General features: G+C 32.8%; 2 protein-coding genes and 1 long non-coding RNA gene across 6 annotated transcripts; 1 reads left to right on the top strand and 2 right to left on the bottom strand.

Annotated features, from left to right (window-relative positions):
• Nucleotides 1-335: 335 nt before the first annotated feature.
• Nucleotides 336-2,403, top strand: LOC132069228 (uncharacterized). The gene is made up of 3 exons (XR_009417708.1): nucleotides 336-837; nucleotides 1,864-1,983; nucleotides 2,072-2,403. It is a non-coding gene; the product is annotated as an uncharacterized LOC132069228 (long non-coding RNA).
• Nucleotides 2,404-8,235: 5,832 nt separating this feature from the next.
• LOC132029660 (uncharacterized) lies at nucleotides 8,236-14,755 on the bottom strand. Of its 4 annotated transcripts, XM_059418968.1 has the most exons (9): nucleotides 14,703-14,755; nucleotides 14,342-14,425; nucleotides 14,008-14,257; nucleotides 13,813-13,915; nucleotides 12,422-12,574; nucleotides 12,189-12,346; nucleotides 9,610-9,991; nucleotides 8,559-8,636; nucleotides 8,236-8,464 (listed from the first exon to the last, which is right to left on the bottom strand). In XM_059418968.1, exons 5-9 carry the CDS (start codon nucleotides 12,551-12,553, stop codon nucleotides 8,414-8,416), a joined length of 801 nt encoding a protein of 266 aa, XP_059274951.1. In that variant the 5' UTR covers nucleotides 12,554-12,574; nucleotides 13,813-13,915; nucleotides 14,008-14,257; nucleotides 14,342-14,425; nucleotides 14,703-14,755; the 3' UTR covers nucleotides 8,236-8,413. The 4 variants fall into 4 exon arrangements, with proteins under 4 accessions (XP_059274951.1, XP_059274948.1, XP_059274949.1 ...); XM_059418965.1 differs by having other exon boundaries at nucleotides 12,189-12,574; XM_059418966.1 differs by having other exon boundaries at nucleotides 12,189-12,574; nucleotides 14,620-14,743.
• A 6,718-nt stretch (nucleotides 14,756-21,473) lies between these two features.
• Nucleotides 21,474-22,200, bottom strand: LOC132029659 (18.2 kDa class I heat shock protein-like). Its single transcript, XM_059418964.1, has one exon. It carries the CDS (start codon nucleotides 22,118-22,120, stop codon nucleotides 21,653-21,655), a length of 468 nt encoding a protein of 155 aa, XP_059274947.1. The 5' UTR covers nucleotides 22,121-22,200; the 3' UTR covers nucleotides 21,474-21,652.
• Between the last annotated feature and the right edge of the window lie 299 nt (nucleotides 22,201-22,499).

Here is a 22,499-nt window from a genome sequence, read left to right as displayed (position 1 = left end):
AAAACTTTCGTAACTTTTTCTTTTTTAAAAGCAAAAGAACGCTTTTTCTCCGGATACAAAAATAGAAGATTCTCTTCTTTGAAAAAAACTCCCAAAAAGAAGACATAGACAAAACGGATATCTAGTTCGTGAACATAACTACGTTTCCTAGAGAGACGAAGTCGACTTTGGGGCAATTGTTTGGGTGGTGTGTTCAATGATTTTCACTGCAATCGAAAGGTACACAATTTGTTGTTCTTGCCCCGCGTATTAATCTTACATTGGTATCATAGCTAGGTTGTGTGTTCTATATCTTTATGAATACACAAAAGAATATTTTTTTTAGCTCTGTAATGACGGCGTTGGGCCAACAAATTTGTTTGACGCGATTAATTGATCCCATAATATCTCACATGTCATCTGTACAGTATTAGTAGAGATGATGACAAAAATGAGATTTGCATACCTAAAGTGCGATATTGGAAAGAGCGTTTGTAAAATAGCCACTGCCTTAGATTGATTTGCTTAGATGGTCATTTCTTTTTCTTTCTTTCCTTCCTTCTTTCTTTCTTTCTTTGTTGTTAGTTAAACTACTATAACATCATTGTTCCTTCAATGTGCTAAAATAGTTCCACACTTGAAAATGGATTTTTTATTTTGTTATTTATTTCAATGTTCTGGTGAAGTGTAATTGCTTCAGACATGTATATTATTTTATTTTTAACTAATATCCGCAATCCAGGGTCAGGAAAAAATGTCATTGATTGCCTGTTGAGCTTGCTACATAGAGAACTAGAGGAAGAGATGATTTGCGTGATTATAGCAATTATTACTGGTGAGAGCAGTCTTTTGAGGAAGGTATGTCTTCAAGATTTAAAAAGGACAACTTTCTGCATGTCTTCTCTAAGGAGTTCGCAAATCTTGGGTGGTCAAATAGGGAATTCTTTGCATTTTTGTACCCTTAACCTATGCATTACTTTTTGATTCACATCTTATCCTTTTGTCTTTTAATGATTTACCCCTCCTTAATAAATATTCATTTCTTTGCAAAATCGTGAAAGAGTTCATTTTACTAGGGAGGCAAAAAGGAACTATATTTTGTCCAAAACACTATATAATAAAAAAATAGAAAGAAAGAAGTCCAGAGGAATGATGTAGTCAGTAACTGATTTGTTATCAGTGCTCCTGCTGTAAAACTGTAGGCTTCTTGGGAGGAAATTTTTGTACTGATTCTTCTATTATCTGATTCTTGCTTACTTCATATTGTGACTTGTAGCGTAAGACTTAACATCTAGAAGGATTACAGAACGCGTATTAGATAGCGATTGCTTGTTTTGGAAAGTGTTTTCCATGTAGCAATTTCTTTTTTAGGGGAAATAAACTTTGCACGTAGTTGATGTCAAACTCTAAGATACTGAAGTTTAACAATGCACAAAGGTAGTGCATCAAATACATAACAGTTTGACGACTACTGATAGTTGCGAGGTTTTTTTTGTTTGTACAAAATAAGTGTTAAATAACTGCCACCAGAATTGATGTAATCACACCTCCCCTGCCCCCTCTTCTCTCAGACTTGGATTTCTGCATTACTGATAAAAATGCAAATCTCTTGTAGCAAATTTCACTAATGAAAAGTATACTTCTTCGAATACCTAATTGATTCCTGTGGCATATATGATTTTTCTTTTCTTTGTAATATTGACTTAATCCTTAAAGTGAAAAACATAAGAGTAACCCCTCTAATTGATGAACTTCATCTGAAGTGATATGATGTGGTGATGAGTTTTCAGAAAACTAATTTGAAAGTTTAACCTCAATCTGGAACTGCGGATGAATTTAGAACTAAAATCATGTGTCCTTGTGGTTGGTGTTTGAATTTCTCAGGCTGTATTTGATGTTGGTTTCATAAAACCTCTGCACAAGTCGGTTCAAGAGAAGCATGGGTATCGCTGTTGCAATTACAAATGCTATTGATGATACTGTTTATGATGAACAACAGATGGAGTATGTAACCTCTTTTCCCGATAAATCATCTCTGATATATTGATATGTTTACTGAACTCTCAATGTTTTCTTGTGCTTTTGGCTTTAGGTGCTTGGTGGAGTTCTGCAAAAAAGCCAAATGATGGTGGCAATAATGTTTATGCTCAGAAGAAAAGAGATTTGGAAGTGGGAAAAAGTTAAAGTGGTTAGTACTTTGAAACGGGTTGAGGTAATAGTGAAGTCATACTGGGCTCAAAGTGATGGCACATGAAGCTGAAATGGTTTCCAGTAACCTTTTCCTTGACATACTTACCATCTTCATATGATAAGAGGGCGGAAAATGGAAAGAGACAAATTTAGACAAATCTATCCATTACTATATTCATATATTTCTATTTCAACTATTTTATAGTAAATAAGGAACAGCCAAAACATGTTTACCAAACACGAGGGTACCATTAGAATTTTAAATTCTTTGTTTTGCCCTCTAAAGATTTGCGCAATGTGTGTACTTTGGGTTGAATGGACGAATTCAGTTTGTTTGCATTTAATGCTTTTTGCATTCGGGCCTTGATTAGTAAATTGTTCAAGGATGCCTTGTAATTTTGGTCACTGATCATAAACTATGCAAGAAAGCAGTTATCTCCCATTAGTAAGTATTTTTAAACACGAAGATGAAAAGATTGTTACCAGCTGACTAGAATTCTATTATTTCCCTTAAGTTCTTGGATTTTCTATCAACTATCATGATGGTAGGTACAATCATCAAACTTATTCTTTTATTTCTGTAACAACATTTCTCAAAGAAAATGATAACTCTAGTTTTATGTTAACTTGATTGGTGGCCGTAGATAGCAATTTTAAGGTATCTTGTCAATGAGCTTAACAAAGAGACATACACGTATACACAAACACATAAATTGAATTTCTCTTCACTTGTCATTTGCTCGGAAAGTTGAAACTTGAAACAGATAAGTAATGGTTGATGACTAAATGAATTGAGAATTCTTACATTGAGAAAGTAGCAAGTAGGGGTGTTCATGTGTCGGTATGGGTTGATTTTTGGTTAAAATCAAAATCAATTAATTTAGTCGGTTTTTTAATTATTAAAATCAAATCAACTATAATACATATCCATCGGATTGGTTGTTGTCGGTTTTATTATGATTTTTTGGTTTTTAAAAATTTAATGATATTTCTCGTGAACTTATTTTTCCCTATGATTAGGAAAGACTTTTTCAACTTATAATCCGTTATTACTCTTTAATTATGTGGGCCATAACATAGGATCTATAAGCTTTAATCAAGTGAATTTCCTTTATATGAAATATAAAGTTTTTTACGTAAATCTCTTAGTTGTTTCTTTGAACAAATGAGTTTGGATTCATGTATTCCTTTAAAGAAATGGGCTTAAGATGTAAAATTCATTATCCTATTAGATATATAGAACTTTTTGATGAAAAAGTAAATAAAGTATTTAAAATTATTTATAAAAATTAATATATTATATATGTATAATTATAAAAATTGTGTATATAATTTGTCGGTTTGATTTGATTTTTTTTTCTTTTCGATTTGTTTTGATTCAAACCAAACTCAAACAACTATCGCTTTATTTGATCAGTTTGGTTCGATTTTTGGGTTTGCATAGGTTTTTAACTAAACCTTGAATACCCCTAGTAGCAAGTGATTTACACCCTATCATATTTATTTTAATGATTTACACCACCAACATCCTTATTTTCTTGCAAAACAATAAAATCATTTTTTATAAAAGTTCTAGGAGGGTAAAATAGGAAATATACAAATAAAAAAGCAAAAGAAATGGCATAAAATTTAAAGAAGATCTCAAGAAAGAAAACCGACTAATCTAATCTTAGCAATAGTCTCTTGTTCGCCCTTGGAAGTTCCGGTTGGCGGTTGCTGTGTCATTTTGCACTTCTTTTTTCTCTTTTATTTCATCATTGTTGGTTTCAGCTGTTTGCACGTACAATCTTTTAAGTGTGCTATCAAACTGAGCTCTTTTTTCCATTTTTGACCTCTTTTTTAAATCTTATGTCATTTCTTTTATTTTTCTTATTTGTATTTTTCCTATTTTACCATCCTAATTTTTTTAGAAAAGAGGTTTTATTGTAATGCAAGAAAATAAGGAGAAGGATTGGTGTGATGAGTTGACATGCGATTTCGACTAAAATGGATGAGTTACGAAGGAAATCTGAACCACTTATATAACGTTAAGAACGTATATAGACCGATAGTAACATTAAAAAAAAATTGAGAAAAAGTCCCCTGCAATACCATGATTGGTAAAAAAATGTACATAGTTGTTCCCGCCGAAATACTTGAAATAATTCTACCACTTCTATTAGGAGAAGCTTTTTTAGTGCTAGCTGAACGTAAAGTAATGGCTTTCTTTTGTGCAACATCGAAAGGATCTTGATGTAGCGGGATCGTTTCGATCGTTACAACCTCTTAACATATGGTCAGAAATTTATTCTAAAAGAACCTATTTCACCAAGTAACGCTAATTTCTCCTTTTTTAGAATGGTATGAATTGATAGTATAATAGAGGATAATATTGAACCTTTTTCAATAGTAGAGGGGTAAATAAGACCCATTTCCTTTCTCTTTAGAGAAGAACCAAAAGAGAGGGTGACATAAATTGAAACCGGAGTACCAACTTTTATTTCCTTCTTTATTTTTCTACTAGCAATACATGCCCGTGCGATGCACGGGCCGAGCATATCTATTCGTTTTAATTAGCCAGTCTTTAAAGTTTGTATTTTGAAAATAAATTTTAAAAACATTCTAATTGTTATTATATATAGTAAGATATATAAAATGTCTTTTATATACCATCACTTTAGTTATAATTAAAAAATGGAGTTTAAAATTTAAAAACATATGATGGAATTAAGTCTTTGAGATGGAAAGAGTCGGACTTTTTTCTCATTGTCATGACAATGAAAGTTGTTCATCGATGTCAAAAAGAAAATTAGTAAGAATATAAGCGAAAATTAATATTTTGATTCTATATATTTTTTTTTAAATTCTTTAATATCTTATATGTATACCGACAGATTGATATCCATTTCAATTAATTAACTGTTCAGATCCAAACATAAGAACCATTGTTGTATATATTGAATTATTTAAAATCAAAACTAATAAAATATTTTTATTAAATTAATTAAAAATATATTATAATTTTTTATATTAACAATTATAGATAAAAAGAATTATTACAAAGAAATCAAAATTAGAAAAATGTAATAATCAGAAAATGCAAAGGAGAGTAAAATAAGTAAAGTATTGACAAAGAAGGAAAACGGGGATAAAAGTCACTCCCTCCCTTCACTTTTACTTGTCGACGTTAAAAAAAGAAATTTTTGTTCTTTTTATTTTATCCTTCACATTAATTACTTTTTTTCAAATCATTTTCTGAGGCTATTGAAACTATACACTAATAAATATGGATATTATGATAAAATATATATTTCATTTATTAATTCTTAAAGAACGTGAAAAGTCAAAAGTGGACAAGTGAAAGTGCATGGAGGGAATAAATATGTGTAGGAGAATTAAAATTGAAGTACATACATGTATACCTGAGAAAAAATAAATATTCAGTACTATGACATATGTCCAAGTGGGATAAAAAAGTAGTTGGTTAAACTGTACAATTTATATAACTTTTGGTACAAATTTTCATTGCTATTGTTCGTACTCTCTCCAATAAATACATTATAATCAAAATTGGTTATTTTCAAGAACATTTATTATTACGGGTAAGATGGGAAAGATGTAATTAATTTTATCTTGATTTTTTAAATGAACAAGTAATTTGGACATATATTTTTAGTAATGTAGCCAAGTAATATGGGAAAAGAAATTTTTGTTCTTATTATTAATTTTACCCTTCACATTAATTACTCATTTTCAAATCATTTAAGAAGGTTATTGAGACTTATACCAATAAATATTATGGTAAAATATATACTCCCTCCGTCCCATATTACTTGTCACTTTTCCTTTTGCACGCCTCTTAAGAAATCATAAATAAAAGATGTATTTTACTATCTTACCCCTATCTCTCTCCAATAAATACATTCTAATCAAAATTGACTATTTTCAAGAACATTTATTACTAAGGGTAAAATGGAAAAGATTTAATTAATTTTATCTTGATTTTGTAAATGAACAAGTAATTTGGACATATATATATTTTAGTAATATTAAGTACTTCATTTGTGAACAAGTGAAAGTGCACGGAGGAAATAAATATGTGTATACATGAGGAGAGAATAAATATTCAGTACTATGACATATGTCCACGTGAATAAAAAAGTAGTTGGTTAAAAACAAATAAAAGTGCACGGAGGAAATAAATATGTGCCAAAGAGTTAAATTTGGGGTGCATACGTGTATACATGAGGATAGAATAAATATTCAGTATAATGACATATGTCCACGTGGAATAAAAGTACAGTTTATATAGCTTATGGTACAAGCATTCATTGCCGGTACAATTTTTAAAGCTTTTGGTACAAGCGAATTAAATTTGGGGTGCATACGCGTATACATGAGGATAGAATAAATATTTAGTAGAATGACATATGTCCACGTGGGATAAAAGTATAATTTATATAGCTTATAGTACAAGCATTCATTGTGGGTACAATTTTTAAAGCTTTTGGTACAAGCGAATGTTAAGTACTTCATTTATGAATAAGTAAAAGTGCACAGAGGAAATAAACATGTATCAGAGAATTAAAATTGAAGTACATATGTGTATACATGATGAGAGAATAAATATTCAAAAAGTAATGTTGAGTACTTCATTTATGGAATAAATGTGTCGAAGAATTAAATTTGAAGTGCATACGTGTATATATGAGGATAGAATAAATATTCAGTACTATGACATATGTCCATGTGGATAAAGAAGTAGTTGGTTAAAGTGTACAATTTATATAACTTTTGATACAAGCATTCATTGCGTGCATAATTTTAATGTTAAGTACTTCATTTATGAACAAGTAAAAGTGCACGGAGGAAATAAATAAAGTGCACGGAGGAAATAAATATGTATCAGAGAATTAAAATTGAAGTGCATATGTATATACATGAGGAGAGAATAAATATTCAAAAAGTAATGTTGAGTACTTCATTTACGAACAAATAAAAGTGCACGAAGAAAATAAATGTGTCGGATAATTAAATTTGAGGTGCATACATGTATACATGAAGATAGAATAAATATTCAGTACAATGACATATGTCCTCGTGAGATAAAAAAAAGTAATTGGTTAAACTGTACAATTTATATAGCTTATAGTACAAGCATTCATTGTGAATACATTTTTTAAAGCTTTTGGTACAAGCGGGGGTAGCTGTGTTCGTACCCCCACCGCACTTAAATTTGAGGTGTATACGTGTATACATGAGGATAGAATAAATATTCAGTATAATGACATATATTCACATGGGATAAAAAAGTAATTGGTTAAACTGTACAATTTATATAACTTATGGTACAAGCATTCACTACGAGTACATTTTTTAAAGCCTTTGGTACAAGCGGGGTAGCTGTTTTCGTACGCCCACCGCACTTAAATTTAAGGTGCGCATACGATGTAATAAATATTCAAGATAACGACATATATTCACATGGGATAAAAAAGAATTGGTGTACAATTTATATAACTTATGGTACGCATTCACTACGAGTACATTTTTTAAAGCCTTTGGTACAAATATTCACCGCACTTAAATTTAAAGGCACATACGTATATAAGGATAATAAATATTCAATACAATAACATATGTCCACATAGGATAAAAAAATTATTGATTAAACTGTACAATTTATATAACTTATATAGTATAAACATTCATTGCGAGTATATTTTTTAAAGCTTTTGATACAAGCGAGGGTAACTATGTTCGTAACCCCACCGCACTTCTATATATTAGAAATTCAATGTTCACGTGAATAAAAAAAATTACTGATTAAACTGTACAATTTATATAGCTCATGATATAAGCATTCATTGTGGATACATTTTTTAAAGCTTTTGGTACAAGCAGGATTAGCTGTATTCGTACCCCAACCGCACTTATATATATTAGAAAAGTTTGGAAAGTTGAGGGGAAGAAAAAAGGAAGATGAAGCTTTGGTTATCGGATTTATTCATTATTTCTCGTCTTTTTATCTTTTCTTTTTTCAGAAGCAAGACTGTTAGGAAACAAAGTAAAGGCAAGAAATGCATATGGGGCTAAACATTTTTTATCTTTTAATTGATGCAAAGGCGAGAAAAACATCAAGAAAAAGTACATTTGATCTTAAGGAACACCAAAAGCTCATATTCTCACTCAAGTCGTTGTTTTTGCCTTTTTTCCTTTTTCCCACTCGATGAAACGGTTTCAAAACAGAAGACAGTAGTCTAGTCTACTCCGAGTCAGATTCCATGTTTCCCATTGCTTTGAGCCCTCTTGGTCTCTGCAAAACAACATATAAATTTCACCATTTAAAAATACGAAATGGTTGTGATAGAAATGGGAAGTGATTTAGACAGCCAAATCATAAATGCTACCTTCTTGGATACTTTCTTCTCTCTAACTTCATATCGCTCCAAGGACAAATCACATAGCCATGCCCCTGGACTTATCAGCTGCATAATTGGATAATGAAGATTATTAGTCAATTGATTGTATAATATTCCATATTTTCAAACAATTTTTTTTTGTAGAAATTACAAAATGGTTCCTAGAAAATATGACTCAATTAAATATAGATATCAAAAAGAAGCAAAGAGGACAAAAAGAAAGAAAAAATTGAAACAATTTTGTTGACGTGTCTTGCAAGACATTTCTATCGTGCTTTATTGGCCTTTTATCTTCTAAGACGACAAGTGGAATTCCTGGGTCAGCCACACACGATACTCACGGCCTAACATAAATGACACATCCACCTTATCCGCCATAAATACCAAAATACAGCCATTAATATTATGCTAAGACCATTTATAAAATATTATGTCCAAAGATATTTCTTTGTACCTTCTGACTATGGTTTAAATTTAACCTAATCCACACATGAGAAAAATAATGTTACTGAAAGTTTTTACCGGACATTCTCCAAAATTTTAGTGGTGCCCCAACATACGCAGAAGAGTCCGCTAAAAAGCAAACACGCGTCCACTCAAAACCCCCACTTGCCTTCCTTATAGCACTGTTACACTTTATTCTCCTAGCCCTTTGTGCCCGTGAGAAAAAAGCCAAAGTTCCAGATCCATAAATATCAATCGTAGCCCCACCAAATACCCTTCTATTTATTTTTATTAATACAACACAATGTACAGTCCATTTGATTATTCAACAGACCCATTCAATGCGTACTACTTAATTCAACTCTAATTTAGTCGCATAAGAATTTTACTAATTTGAGAGCAAAACCCAAATTTGTTAACTAATTAAGAGCGCAAGTTTCTTTTATCAAATATTAGTAAAGCTTTAACTGGTTAAGATTGAGCTCAGACCAATCATTTGAGTCAAAATATTTATTTATCAAGTAAAGTTGAGAGAAAAATAGTAAGAAAGCAAATAAAATAAAAACAAAATAATGGAGAAAAAGGGAAAGCTTACATTGAGGGTACGTTGAATGAACTTGGCTCTTTTCTTGGGTCGTTGAGGTAGCTTAGAGCCTTTGATAGCCATGAAATCCTCTTCTTTCTCCTTGTTTGTTAACCCTATCACAAACTTCGGTGGCCACACCATCGGAACCGCCTCACTTCCTGATGACGACCCACCACATCCTTTCTTGCTATCATGCGCAGTTTCCGATGATGCAGACCCACCCTGTTGGTGGTTGCTAGCATCATCATTATTGGTCTTACCGTTTTGGTGGTGGTGGTGGTTAACGTGCGCACTCCCTCGCTTATCGTGAGCACCACCCACTTTGTCTGGTGATGCCATTCCTCTTAACCCGTTGCTCCTTTCTCTCATCCCAATTGAATTCTCCGAATTCCTGTCAATAACAACAACACGCCCAATTCGTCATACACAACCATATAATAACAACAAAAGTGTTTGTTCCTTTTTTTCTAATTGTCAAAAATAATAAAATAAACAAAAAAGGTATGACCAGGAGTGTAATTACCAAAATAACCTTTGCGTTAGTCTAGATCTGAGATTCGCCGAATGGGTGTTTTGGGGTTTGATGGAACAACAATAATGGAGTAACTAATAAAGGGGAGAAAGAAGATGGACCTGTGAAAGTGAATCCGATGCGCATAAAGAGAGAGAGAATATGAACAATACAAATGGGTATGGTAGTGTGATTATTAGTCCTAGACTAGATTTAAAAAATAAAAAAAAATGTGACGGGAAAAAGTAGGGTGCAATGGCAGAGTAGGAGTCGTTATTGCTGTGGGATGGTATCAATTGTGGGGAAAACGTGGACCCACATACCTAAGCCGCCTTATTGAGTATGACGATTTAAAAGTAGGAATTTCTTCTGCTTCACATATACTAACAATCAACCCACCATGTGCCCACTCCACCCAAAATCTCAATATATATGTTTATACATGCTCAATTAATTTTCTTAAAATATATTTAATTACTTCTTTCATTATTCACAGTATATTGGCTTGAAAACTTGAATCTAGAATTTTGTGCATTTCCTATTTTTCCTATAACGCACCTCAATTATTTTATTACTATTAGTAAGTACTATGTGCTACCTCCTACCCAACAAGAAAGATTAATTATGACCACTAGAACTAAAAGAGGATAAGAGCAGATTATCTCGCTTTTTTTTTTTTTTTTTTTTGTGTTCTTGCCATTCAATATATCTAATCCGGAGGATAGTTATAGCCAAGAGCATGCGGACAAAATAGTCAGAGGTGGTAGGATATTAATGCTTTAAGAACTGTCTATCTTATATCCAATTCAAGACCACCCATGCGGAAGGCGGGGAGAGCCCATGTCAAGGTCATTTGATTTGATCATTCAACCCAAACAGAACCACATAATTGACCCAGCGAAAAAAGATCCAAATGGAAAGGGGGAACAAAAAAAGAGCTTAACTTCAAATACAGCTTATCTACCAAATATAAATTGAGAGGACCAATTATTTAATAGTAATCCACCTCATTCAAGCCATGGTGACCGATCAATGTGACACTTGGCCACTTGTGTTCAATCATTTCATTCAAAACCCTTCCTCTTTTGGAGTATCTGAAAATAGGTATCCAGCCTAGACGCTTGGGTAAAAGTTCATAACATTAGCACGTGACTTCTCCCAATATTTCCAGCGAAGAAAAGTTCATCCATTATTACCGAGGCTCTGAGTCTAGTTGTATCACGGATCGGTAAGTTTTCCGCACAATAATTTTACTGCTCCTCCTTTTCTTTACCCCTCAGCGTTATTAAATTTTTAAAGATAATAATAATAATACCAATAATAATAACAATAATAAAAATAAAAATATAAAAATATAAAAATATCAAAGATAATAACAACCCACCCTCAACGCGTGCAATAAAACCAGCTCCTACAGTAGCGGTCAAGGTCATTAAACTTGGGCTATCAAGTTTTAGGCACCTTACCAACTTTGAATTTCAAGAACCTTCTGTTGTCAATACACTGTCCATTCTCATTCATAGTTTTTATTTAAGTGATCTGTTCATAATGAAAGTGTGCTTAATAACTTTTGCAGTTAGTTGGCTTCTTGCTATAAGAAAGCTTTTTAAGAGATTTTAGTATTAGTAGCTGTATGCTTTTTCCAAACTTATACCGACATTCTATAAAAATCAAATTAAAATTGGCTCCCTCCTATTAGAAAAGATTGTACACTCAGCCATTTCACAACGTGTAAGAAAATACTGAAGTAGGTAATCTCTGCTAAATAGGTATTGAGATTGGACACTTAACACTTACGAGCAAATATGAAAAATAAGCTTAATTCCTTCCTCTTTTTACTCTTTTTGAACCGGAGGTAATGCTCTTTCTGAAAATTGTATGTATACTCCCTCGTTTGAATTAATAATTTCCAAAATTAAAAATTAGATACTAGAAAAAGGAGGAGAGAAAGAACATTAGAAGTTAGATTACGATCCATTAATCTACCCTTACTGACTTCACACAGCACGCCGGAGCGTGTATAATCACGCGCCAAACAAGCATTTTCAGAAGGAAAACGGCAAAAAAAAGTTTTTACCTGAGAATTCGATGAGAAGGAGACGCCGCTCTTTGCCGGAGATTCAAATAACCGTTACTACTAGCCCCGGCTGCAGTGTTAGTGGTAGCGGGTTGTTGATTGCTTGAGTCCTTGTTTAGATCGGATCTCACAACCCGACGATCGACCCGACCCGTTCTCTGCACCGCCACCGAATCGGCAGAGTCATTGTTATTATTATTGTTGTTGTGGTGACTATTATTCTTATTCTGTACCTTCATGCACCGAAGTCTTTTCCGGTTCCCCCACTGTAACACGAAATCAGACGACGTCGTTGCACCTGACTTTGTTTCCTTTTGATGATGACCTGATCTCAATAATAATCCCTCTCTTGAATTCTTCTCCATTTGTGCCTTTTTATATAATACCTGTATGTATGTATTACCCAGTCAAACACACTGATTAATTAACTATGGTTAACCTTTTACTCCATTACTATTAACTGCAGTTACTTTACCACTAATTATAGCAGCAATAAAAAAAGATTATATTTTTGGATATTGGCAGAAAATAAATTCATGATCAGAAATAGAGAGTTATCACATCTAAATTTAGGGGAAAATTGTCCATATCCAGAAAGATGAAAATTTTGAAATCCGATACAGTTCTGGCAAAACTGTACATAGAAATTTCAGATTTTTATCTAAGATTAAAGGGAAAAACTGTCCAAATCCAGAATGATAAATTTTTTAAATTCGATACAGTTCGGGTAAAACTGTACATATAGAAAAACAAGATTTTTATCTAAGATTATAGGGGAAAACTCAATCAATGTGTGAACAACTGCACCATCTGTATGGTAGCTGAGAAAGTCTCAGGGAAAGTAGATTTTCTACCACTGAGCATCTGAAAGAAGGAAAATGGATGCTTTCTTATTTGAAAATATATGAAGGCCATAACTCATACAAAGCTTTGAAAGCACAAAAAGCCATATTTGGAGAAATTAAAAAAAAAAAAAATGTTTGGAGAAACAACATTTCACCAGTACTATGGAAGTCCTTGAAATTTCAGAAATCTGGAAGAATTAGCCCCAAAATTTCTGTAAAAGATGCGAAGAAACAAATCCGAGTTGGTGAGAAACCAATGGCTCCCGTTTGGCCGTAGATATTGAAATTGAAACTAAAAAAAATGAGTTTTTAAAGTTGTGATTTTTGAAACTTGAAGGTTTGTTTGAATATATGCATTTTACTTGAAAAAAATTGAAGTTCTGTGAGTGAAATTGAAATTTCTCCAGAGAAAAGAGGCTGGTCTGAGTTTGGAAATTGGAAATTGAAAATATTTGGAAGACAACTTTTCAAAATCTGATCCAAAATCTATGGCTAAACACCAGCCAAAAAAACCCATTGGAGAATCAACAATTTCACCCGTAGTACATAAAAATCCTTAGAAATTTTTCAGAATCGAGAACAATTAGCCCCAGAATTGCTTTCAAAGTCCAAGACTGTGATGAGAGAAAACAGAGTTTACAAGAAAACTTTATGAAGAAATGATAAAAAACAGATTTTTTGGAGATGAAAATGGAATGAAGGAAAGAAACTGCCAGATGAAAAAGCAGATGTTTTGGTGAAGAAAATAGGCTACTCTTCTCGAACAAACTTTGCATTACCTTTGTAAAATTGCTCGTTTTCTTCGTAACCAAATTGGAAATCGACGGTCTATCAGCACTTGAATAAGCGTCTCTATGAAAATCAGGATCCGTAAACAGTGTGCTACAACAACAAAACGTGGAATTTTGTTATTCAAATACGCAAATCAAACTCTATAACTGAAACCGATTTTCACCCAAAACTAATAAACATACCTTAACTATTTTGATTTTTTTTTTCTTTCAATCCAGCAAATCTTTTCTATCTTCTTCGTCAATGGCGAATTGAACCGATTCGAGAAGAGATTGAGATTATTAATACTCTTCAAAACTTATATCATTCAAAGAGTTTCTTCAGTAAAAATGACGACATTTCAACGCTTCATTCAGCAGATTTCGAGTTCAATTCCGATCTTCTAATCCTACAAACTGATCTTTCTATTTCAGATTCCTTCCAATATCTGAACTGAAAAAGCAAAAAATCATTTCAATTACCGAAATTTACCGAGAAAAACCGAATGAAAATCGAGTAACAGTTCAAATTACATACCTCAAAGAAACATAATCGCACAATCCTAAATCTTCAAAGCTCAAAATCCTTCAGAAGAAAGTCTCAATCCTCCTTAAAATGTATCTGCAGATCAAAAACAAGTTCCCAGAAAATTCAAAAAGATGTAAAATTTTACAGATTAAACTCATAGATAATATGCTCCACATTCAAATATACAAAGTTGTTCATCTCGTTTAACGATTTATTTCGAAGAAATGATGGAATTACAGAGATTTAGATCTTTACGCAATTAACAATCCAAGACATTTTGCACTCACCAAAATTCCAAGGAAATTTTCCAGAGAAAATTGAAAGAAAAGTATCAGAGAAAAAAAAAAACAGAGAGAAAGAAAGTGCTCACTATCTTTTTTCTTCTTCTTCTTCTTCTTCTTCTTTCTCTCCCACTCTAAAATACAACAAAAAATAGCCTCCCTTGCCTTTGAACCCATATTTAATATAAACACCCCCGTTTCAACTTCAACACGCCGTTTAATCTCCCACCGTTAATTAATGATCCAACGGTGCAAAGAGCTTATCGTTTGAACCGTCTATATCGTTCCGTTACGACGGTACTGTGCCTTATACATTGTATTTTCCTTGACGGCGTTAAGTTGATAAACGGAATCTTTTATGGGCGTCAGTTTAATAATTTTAATTGTCAATATTTTAATCATGGACCTTTCTCGCTAACCGGTGAAATGGCTCTTTAGTGTGATTGACCTAACCTTGGTGAGTTTAAGTTAACTATAGTTAGCTTTATCTGTATGTGTTGGCTGACTTGGAGGCCAAGAGTGGACAAATTATCTAGCAAATTCAAAAGGTTCTTCTTGCTCCCCTCACCCTATCTTTTCTTTGCCTTCTTTTAGTTGTTCTTTTCGTTATGGAGTTAATATTAAATTATTTTACCCTCAAATAAAGAATGTCCATTTTTTTTCAATGAAAAATAATATAATTTTTCCAAAAAAATATAAAAATAATTCCGTATTATTTTTCTTTGAAAAAAAAAGTATTAATTTTTCTTATGTAAAATAAGTAATTTGATTAAAATACTTCTAATTAAATAGGTATTGAAATTTCAAAAGTGTATCTAACACTTAATAAGACCCTATCTTTTCTTTGCCTTCTTTTAATTATGGAGTAAATATTAAATTGTTCTGGTCGAAAAAGAATGTCCATTTAGCTATTTACACACATTTAAAAGAAGTATTAATTCTTATGTAAAATAAGTAATTTGATTAAAATACTCCTAATTAAATAGGTATTGAAATTTGGTCATCTAACACTTAATAAGAGCAAATTTGAAAAAGTAAGATTAATTCTTTCTTGATTTTGTAAGTAGACACTCTTTTGGAACAAAAAAAGAAAGGCTCATTGTACACTCTTTTTTAACCCAAAAAATAAAGGCTAATTAGACACACTTTTTGAACCGTAGGGAATATTACTTCCATAGACACTGTCGTTTGGTAGCTGGTTACAGGTTAGAATTATGCAGGTATTAGTAATACTCGAATTTAGGGGTGGCAAAATGGGTTAAAAATATGGTTATCCGTCCGACTCAACCTATTTAAAATGGGTCCAATATGAGTCAACCCATATTATCCATTTAAAATATGGGAAATTTAATAGATAAAACTCGCAATATATAGGGTGTGTTCAGTATGCTAATTTTCTTATGTTCCTTTGGTAAAAAATATGCAAAATATTTTTTTTAGGAAATAAATTCCTAAAAAATCAGGAAAATGACTTTTCTAATGAAATTAAAAAAAATAAGTCTCACATTTGACATTTCACTAACCACCCAACCACACCCCATCCAAAAAAAAATTAAAGTTTTAATTCCCCCGCCCTAAAAAAATTTAAAGGTTTTTTTTTTTTTTGGGTTTTTTACACCTCCCACCCCCCTGCGACCCCCCCCCCCCACCTCTAAAAAGTTAAATTTCTGTAAAAAGTATTTATTTTGGTTTTCTATACCACCCCTACCCCTCCCGAATTGTCTACTTTCATATATTTTATTTGCTTTTATAAAAATTGAGAATTTGCGTAGTTAAATTTAGTCTGGATTGGGGGGGGGGGGGGGGGGGGGGTGGGGAGGGTAAGAATTCTTTTTTCATTTTTATAATTTTTTTTATAAAAGTAAAATAAAATATATGAAATGGAAAATTTGGAATGACTTGGTGAGAGTTGGGTAGAGCGGTAGGGTTGGGGTGGTTGGGTAGGTGAAGATGAATTGCGTTCGAGGGTGGGGGTGGGATTTTTGTTAGGGAGTGGGTGGTGGGTGGCGGGGTTGGGGTGGGAATGACGGGGTTTTGGTAGGTGTTTTCCGAAAAAGGTTTTCTTGGAGGTCGTGTCATTGGAAAGTTTTGAAGTTCTACTATTCCCACGAGTTGCAACTATGTACTAGGAATTGGATTTGTGGACAAGAAGGTAAATTAATCTTCTCCATATTAGCTAGACGAAGCCAACATCTTTTAAGTAGTTTTGGATAATATGGATATCCATATTATCAGTCGGATAACTCATTTTTTATCCGTATTAAATATGAGAGGGTCAGATAATTGATCCGTTTTTGGTTAACCCATTTTCTATCCGACCCATATCCGACTCGACCCCCCCGTTTGCCACCCTACTCGGATTAGGTATGATAAAATTTATGTACTACTATCTTATGGATGAATTAGTTATGTAGAATTTAATTATTCGTGTTTTAATTTTTCCATATTCTATCTTGCCTAAAATAATACATATAATCCCTCATAGCATATATTTATATTAGTTACGCGAGTTTCTTAATTGCAAATCAAACATCGTATTAGGTGTGTTGAATTTTATACTTAACAATAGAATGTTATCAACCGTGATATTACTTATACAAAATTTAATACATCAATAACTTAGCTCCTAACTAGCTATCAAACGATCCCTAAGTCGTAGTTTGGTTATCACGATATTTAAAAAAAAAAAAAAAAAAAAAAAAGGAAAACAGTTAAGTCTGCTATATTTAACAATTTTGCGTTACAGTAAACTTTTGATCTATTATTAACTTTGTTTAGAAATAATTTCAATTTGCCATTGACCTTTAATGAAGTCTTAATATGAGGATAACATTAAACCATAATAAAAAGTGGCGGAGTCAAAATTCATATTAAGGGGTGTCAAAAAATATAGATATGTAGCTACCGAGGTTGGAACACACGACCTTAAAAACTTTGTGTAACCCCTTAGCCACTATACTAACCTTCATCTTGTGTCAAGTGGTGTCGATACTGATATACATACCTATAAAAATCAAAATTTCATCTATCTATACAATATAATTTTCCGGCGAAGGGTGTCGCTTGACACCTCTCAGGCAAGAGTAGCTCCGCCCCTGATAATAAAAAGTTCAGGGACAACGTTAAATCTTTGATTTTTGAAATAATGGAAAATACGACGTGGATAGACCAAAAGTTTAATGGAAGGACAAATTTACTCAATTTTAACTAATAAGGATAAAATTTAAACATTCTCCTTTTGAAAATAGTCTCCATATAAACTAATTTTGTTTTCGGTATAAGTAGTATCAGAATTATTTTATATCATAACTCTGTTACTATTATTTAATACTTGATAGAACATGGATTCTAATACCAAAAATTAACAATCTTTGGAACACCTAAAAACCCGAAATACCTTTGATTTCATTTTTCTTTTCTCTTATTTACATATCAAATAAAGGCAAAATTGTAAAACAGAAATTTATTCAGCTTAAACTAAACACATTTTTTTTTACACCGTATATCATTTCTAGTGCAATGAACCAAATGTTTGTCAACTTAATAATCTTGAAGTTATTAATTCGAATATTACAATTCCATATTACAATGGCATCATAACTTTAGAAACTGGCCAAACCCCTCTACCTCATCACTCTCTCCATCCCAGGGCATTTGTCTCTCTTTTTTATGTTCTGAAAGTATTTCACCTTACTTCTAGTACAAAACCGTCATCTATAACTTTGTTTCCTTTTTCTTCACTTATTTGAATAAGAAGGTCCCATAAATAGTGAACAAAGAACTTGTAATATATAAAAAATGTGTTGTGTAAATTTGAGGCCTATTGCGACCATAACATTTTCAATATTTTCCGATAATTAATTGCAAAGGGAAACATTATAAAGTTTATCAAAATTTCTCTAATTTCCTTAAATTGTTTAGAAAGGGCAGAACATCATAAATGAATTTCTCATCTAGTATTTCGGAAAAGGGCCTAAAATACCCTCGAACTATTGAAATTGGTGCAAAAATACCCTCTATCCACCTTTGAGTCCCCAAATACCCCTACCATCTACCTATGGGGTCTAATATACCCTTATTGCTAACTGCCCCTTTTCATTAAACACGTTGCAGCTTTTAACTGATTACCTATAATCCTAACTAATCTAATTACAGTAATTTTTAAGTATGTTAACCGGATTAACCCACCAACCCCACAACCTGACCCGTCCCCATCAATTAAAACCCATTTAATCGAACAAGAGCTGATGAAATGCGTTTATGAGAGGGTAATGTCAATTATATATTTGGAAATATGACTGTACTATGTATCTATTTTGTAACACTACCATTTGAGTTTAGACATTACTAACTAGAAAGATGTTGCTCCCAAATGCACACGCAAGTATACGTTGTCGTACAAGTAATATAGGATTTTTAAGTCCAGATATCGATCCCACAGAGACTTATGATTAACTGTTTACTAAATTAAACTATTGCTAATTATCTAAACAAGAAGTAAAATCCAAAGTTATATTTATAAACTAACTAAATGAAATAAAACAAATGATGAACTTTAACCAAGAAAGAGCGGATTTTTATCGGAGAAGAGATAGATCTAGGGCTATGACCACTAACAATCCAGTTGAGCCTTCAAATCGTTCTACCTACGGGTTACTAGTTGACGGGTTAATTATAACTTTATGAGTATCTTCGGAGTTGCTTACAAGCCTGTAGATGCTACTATAACGCCTATATTCCTATAGACGCCAGAGGTAACGAGAACGTATTTACTTCTCCGTATTCAACTAAGCAGGGCTAAAGGGTATATTCCTATCCTCATTAGCGAAGCGATTAATCGAACAAGCTCTATTTATTCTTATTACACATGCAAATTCCCTATCCCTAATTTAATTCACACGCCACAGATAGTATCTAATTAGTGATCAAGTAACTAAACAATTAAGACCAAGAATAAATAAATAACCCAAAGATGGAAAATCAATAGATAGAAACGATAATCAAACTTCAACTTTCATGTTTGTGTCAAAGCCCTAGAACTAAAGAGTTTAGCTCCACATAAACATGAAAGAAAAATAATAAAGCATCCGAATAAAAACGCCAAAATAAGTATTACAGAGAAGAGAAGGTAAAACCCTGTAACTCCGACCTCTACGGCGGCTCTAAACTCTCTCTATGTCAAAAGTTGCCCCCCCAAAATCGTGCAGAAGGTGTATTTATATAGTTACACATAGGCCTTTTTTTTTCTTTTTCCGCATCCCTTTGGCACGCCAACTGTAAGTAAATTTTCTTTTGTGCCGTCCTTTACTGTGTAGGACTAGGAGTCCCACTTTCACGTCGTCCAGCAGCCTTTTTTTCCCCTATTTTAATCCTTCCTACAACAACCTTCCTTTTATACTTTATACCATAAACAAATGCCACCTTATATGTTAATTAATCCCCTCCCCAAATAATACAATAATTCAAGACTTCTCTTTTCCTTGTTGAGGTCGTCTTCAATATTCACTTGAACTTTCCTCTAGCAATATCCTTGGCAGTTGCAGCTTCAACTTTACGTCGTCCAATTTGTTTTCTGCTTTCTTAATTTCGAACACTTTACTTCATTTTTCTCCAAATCTTCTTATTCTCGCAGTGCTTTATTCCTACAAAATGAAATTATAATACTAAGCATAAATTGATATAATAATACTCAAAAGGCTATTAAAAGTACTAGAATGTGAGGCAATAATGGCTAATTATATGCATTTTTGACCGAACATCAATGGATAATCTGCTATTAAACATAAAATGTGCATATGCATTAGTCATCATTTGAGCATTCTGCTGCAGGCATTCATATCAACAAGGGATTGCTTGGTCAATCCGAGGCTTTTGCTGCCGCAATGTTTGCAAGTATATTTAGTTTGACTATTTTTATCATGAATTTTCGGTGTTAAGAAACCGCTTGTGCAAGATACTGACTTTATAGCTATCAATGTGGTTCAACTAAGTAATAGTACGAATAAAAAGATAGATTAGAACATTACTTCATTTAGCCCATCTGTCAAAGCATATAGCTGCAATTCGATGGATGAGGAAAATTTGAGTAATTAATGGGTTTTAGTTGATGGGGCGGATCAGGTCGTGGGGTTAGTGGGTTTTTCCTCTGTAATCGCTTTAAATCTTTGATCACAGCTTTTTTGTGCTTTGACTAAATGACACAAAATTAAGGGGATTTAATTGACTTACCTTTGTCGAAAATTACATAGCATAAGTAGAGTACAAAACGAATTTTTTTATTCATAAATAAACTACTTATTGAATTTCCTTAACAGGAAGATTCTTATACAGGTAAAAGGATACAAATTTTGTTTTAAGTCATATTCAAATTCTAAGTGTCACAATTTTATAATTTTTCAAATTCTCTTACATAAATTTACGGCTTCGTGAGTGATAATAGCATAAATTTATCAAGGCCAAAATGAATACGTAGCACTTCACCCTATTACATAGAGACATGTAATTCTGCAATATGTATAAATACTCCTTCAAGAAGTACTTCAACATATCTCAATGCTATATGCCTAAATAGAAATGCTAATGGAAGGTGATCTTCGAAAAACCCTAAATAGGAGTGTGGTTTTTGGCTGGGTGAGAATAATTCTCACAGCCCATTCAGTTGATTCAGATCATTTCACAGTGAACAGTTTGTCCCCCCCTTGCGAGGATTTATGATCAGCAGTTTCTGAACCGGCCATTTTTCCAATGATTAGTAAGTTTCTAAAGCATATTTTCATGAGGATCATTTCTTTAACAAACAGTACCACAAAATGAAAAGGAGAAACAACAACCATTAAATACATATCAAGGAAATAATCCAGTAATCAAACTCACACAATATTTCCTTGATCACAACTGCAAGTAGAAGACCACAACCACAGAAATTACACAAGACACATAATTCAAGATTAAAACCTTGAACTCCAACAAACCAAAAAGACTAGAAGAAACAAACATTATTAACAAGTACTTCCATCAAACACAGTTGATCTGCTCTTCTTTAACCAGAAATATCAATAGCCTTCACCTCAGGTTTCTTCACTTCTTCTTTAGGAACAGTCACAGTTAACACTCCATTCTCCATCGCAGCCTTAATTTCCCCCATTTTAACATTATCAGGCAACCTAAATCTCCTTAAAAACTTACCACTGCTCCTCTCCATACGGTGCCATTGATCGTTCTTCTCCTCTTGCTCTTTGTTCCTCTCACCGCTAATCTGCAAAACTCGTCCTTCTTCAACTTCAACTTTCACTTCCTCCTTCTTGATCCCTGGAACGTCCACTTTGAAAACATGGGCTTGTGGGGTCTCTTTCCAATCAATTCTTGCATTTGCAAAAGCTGAGGTTTCACGTGCAGAGGATGGGATATTAGAGATTTGGAAGCCTTCGAATGGATCCCATACGTCGAGTGAAAATGGATCGAAAATGTTACTCCTGCGACCACCCAAAAAACTTGGAATCAGAGACATGTTTGCTCAATTTGGTTGGAAAAAACAGAGGATGTACTTGATTACAGCGTTTGATTTGATGGTGATGATGAACGAGAGAGAAGGTGCGGTGATATTTATAGTGGGGCGTATTGAAAAGGAAGGTGGTGAATCGAGAAAATTGTACAATTCGAGTGTAATCTAGTATGTTCGTTAGAGACAGAAGAGCTTCTACATTATTCCACAAAATCTTTTTCTAAACTTATTTTAGGCGCGCGGATTGTCCTTCAAAGGCACTGGTCTTTACTTTTTGCTCCTCAAATTATCGGACTTTAATTTTTGTCTTTCATCTAAAACTTTATGAGTTTGGATTTAAATTTTTGTTTAGTCAAAAATTAAAAAACAAATTTGCTAGGCAGAG

This window comes from Lycium ferocissimum, chromosome 9 (assembly GCF_029784015.1).
Source record: "Lycium ferocissimum isolate CSIRO_LF1 chromosome 9, AGI_CSIRO_Lferr_CH_V1, whole genome shotgun sequence".
NCBI classification, from domain to species: Eukaryota; Viridiplantae; Streptophyta; class Magnoliopsida; order Solanales; family Solanaceae; genus Lycium; species Lycium ferocissimum.
This window is presented reverse-complemented; position numbering and strand designations above follow the sequence as displayed.

Excerpts from the sequence above, each read along its gene's own strand:
- LOC132029659 (XM_059418964.1), bottom strand. The coding sequence starts at position 22,120 with ATGTCTCTGATTCCAAGTTTTTTGGGTGGTCGCAGGAGTAACATTTTC.
- LOC132029660 (XM_059418965.1), bottom strand. The coding sequence starts at position 12,553 with ATGGAGAAGAATTCAAGAGAGGGATTATTATTGAGATCAGGTCATCAT. Across the intron at positions 9,992-12,188 it reads CCTTCTCATCGAATTCTCAG|GAATTCGGAGAATTCAATTG; the intron begins GTAAAAACTTTT and ends TGTTATTGACAG. Across the intron at positions 8,637-9,609 it reads TCATTCAACGTACCCTCAAT|CTGATAAGTCCAGGGGCATG; the intron begins GTAAGCTTTCCC and ends CCAATTATGCAG.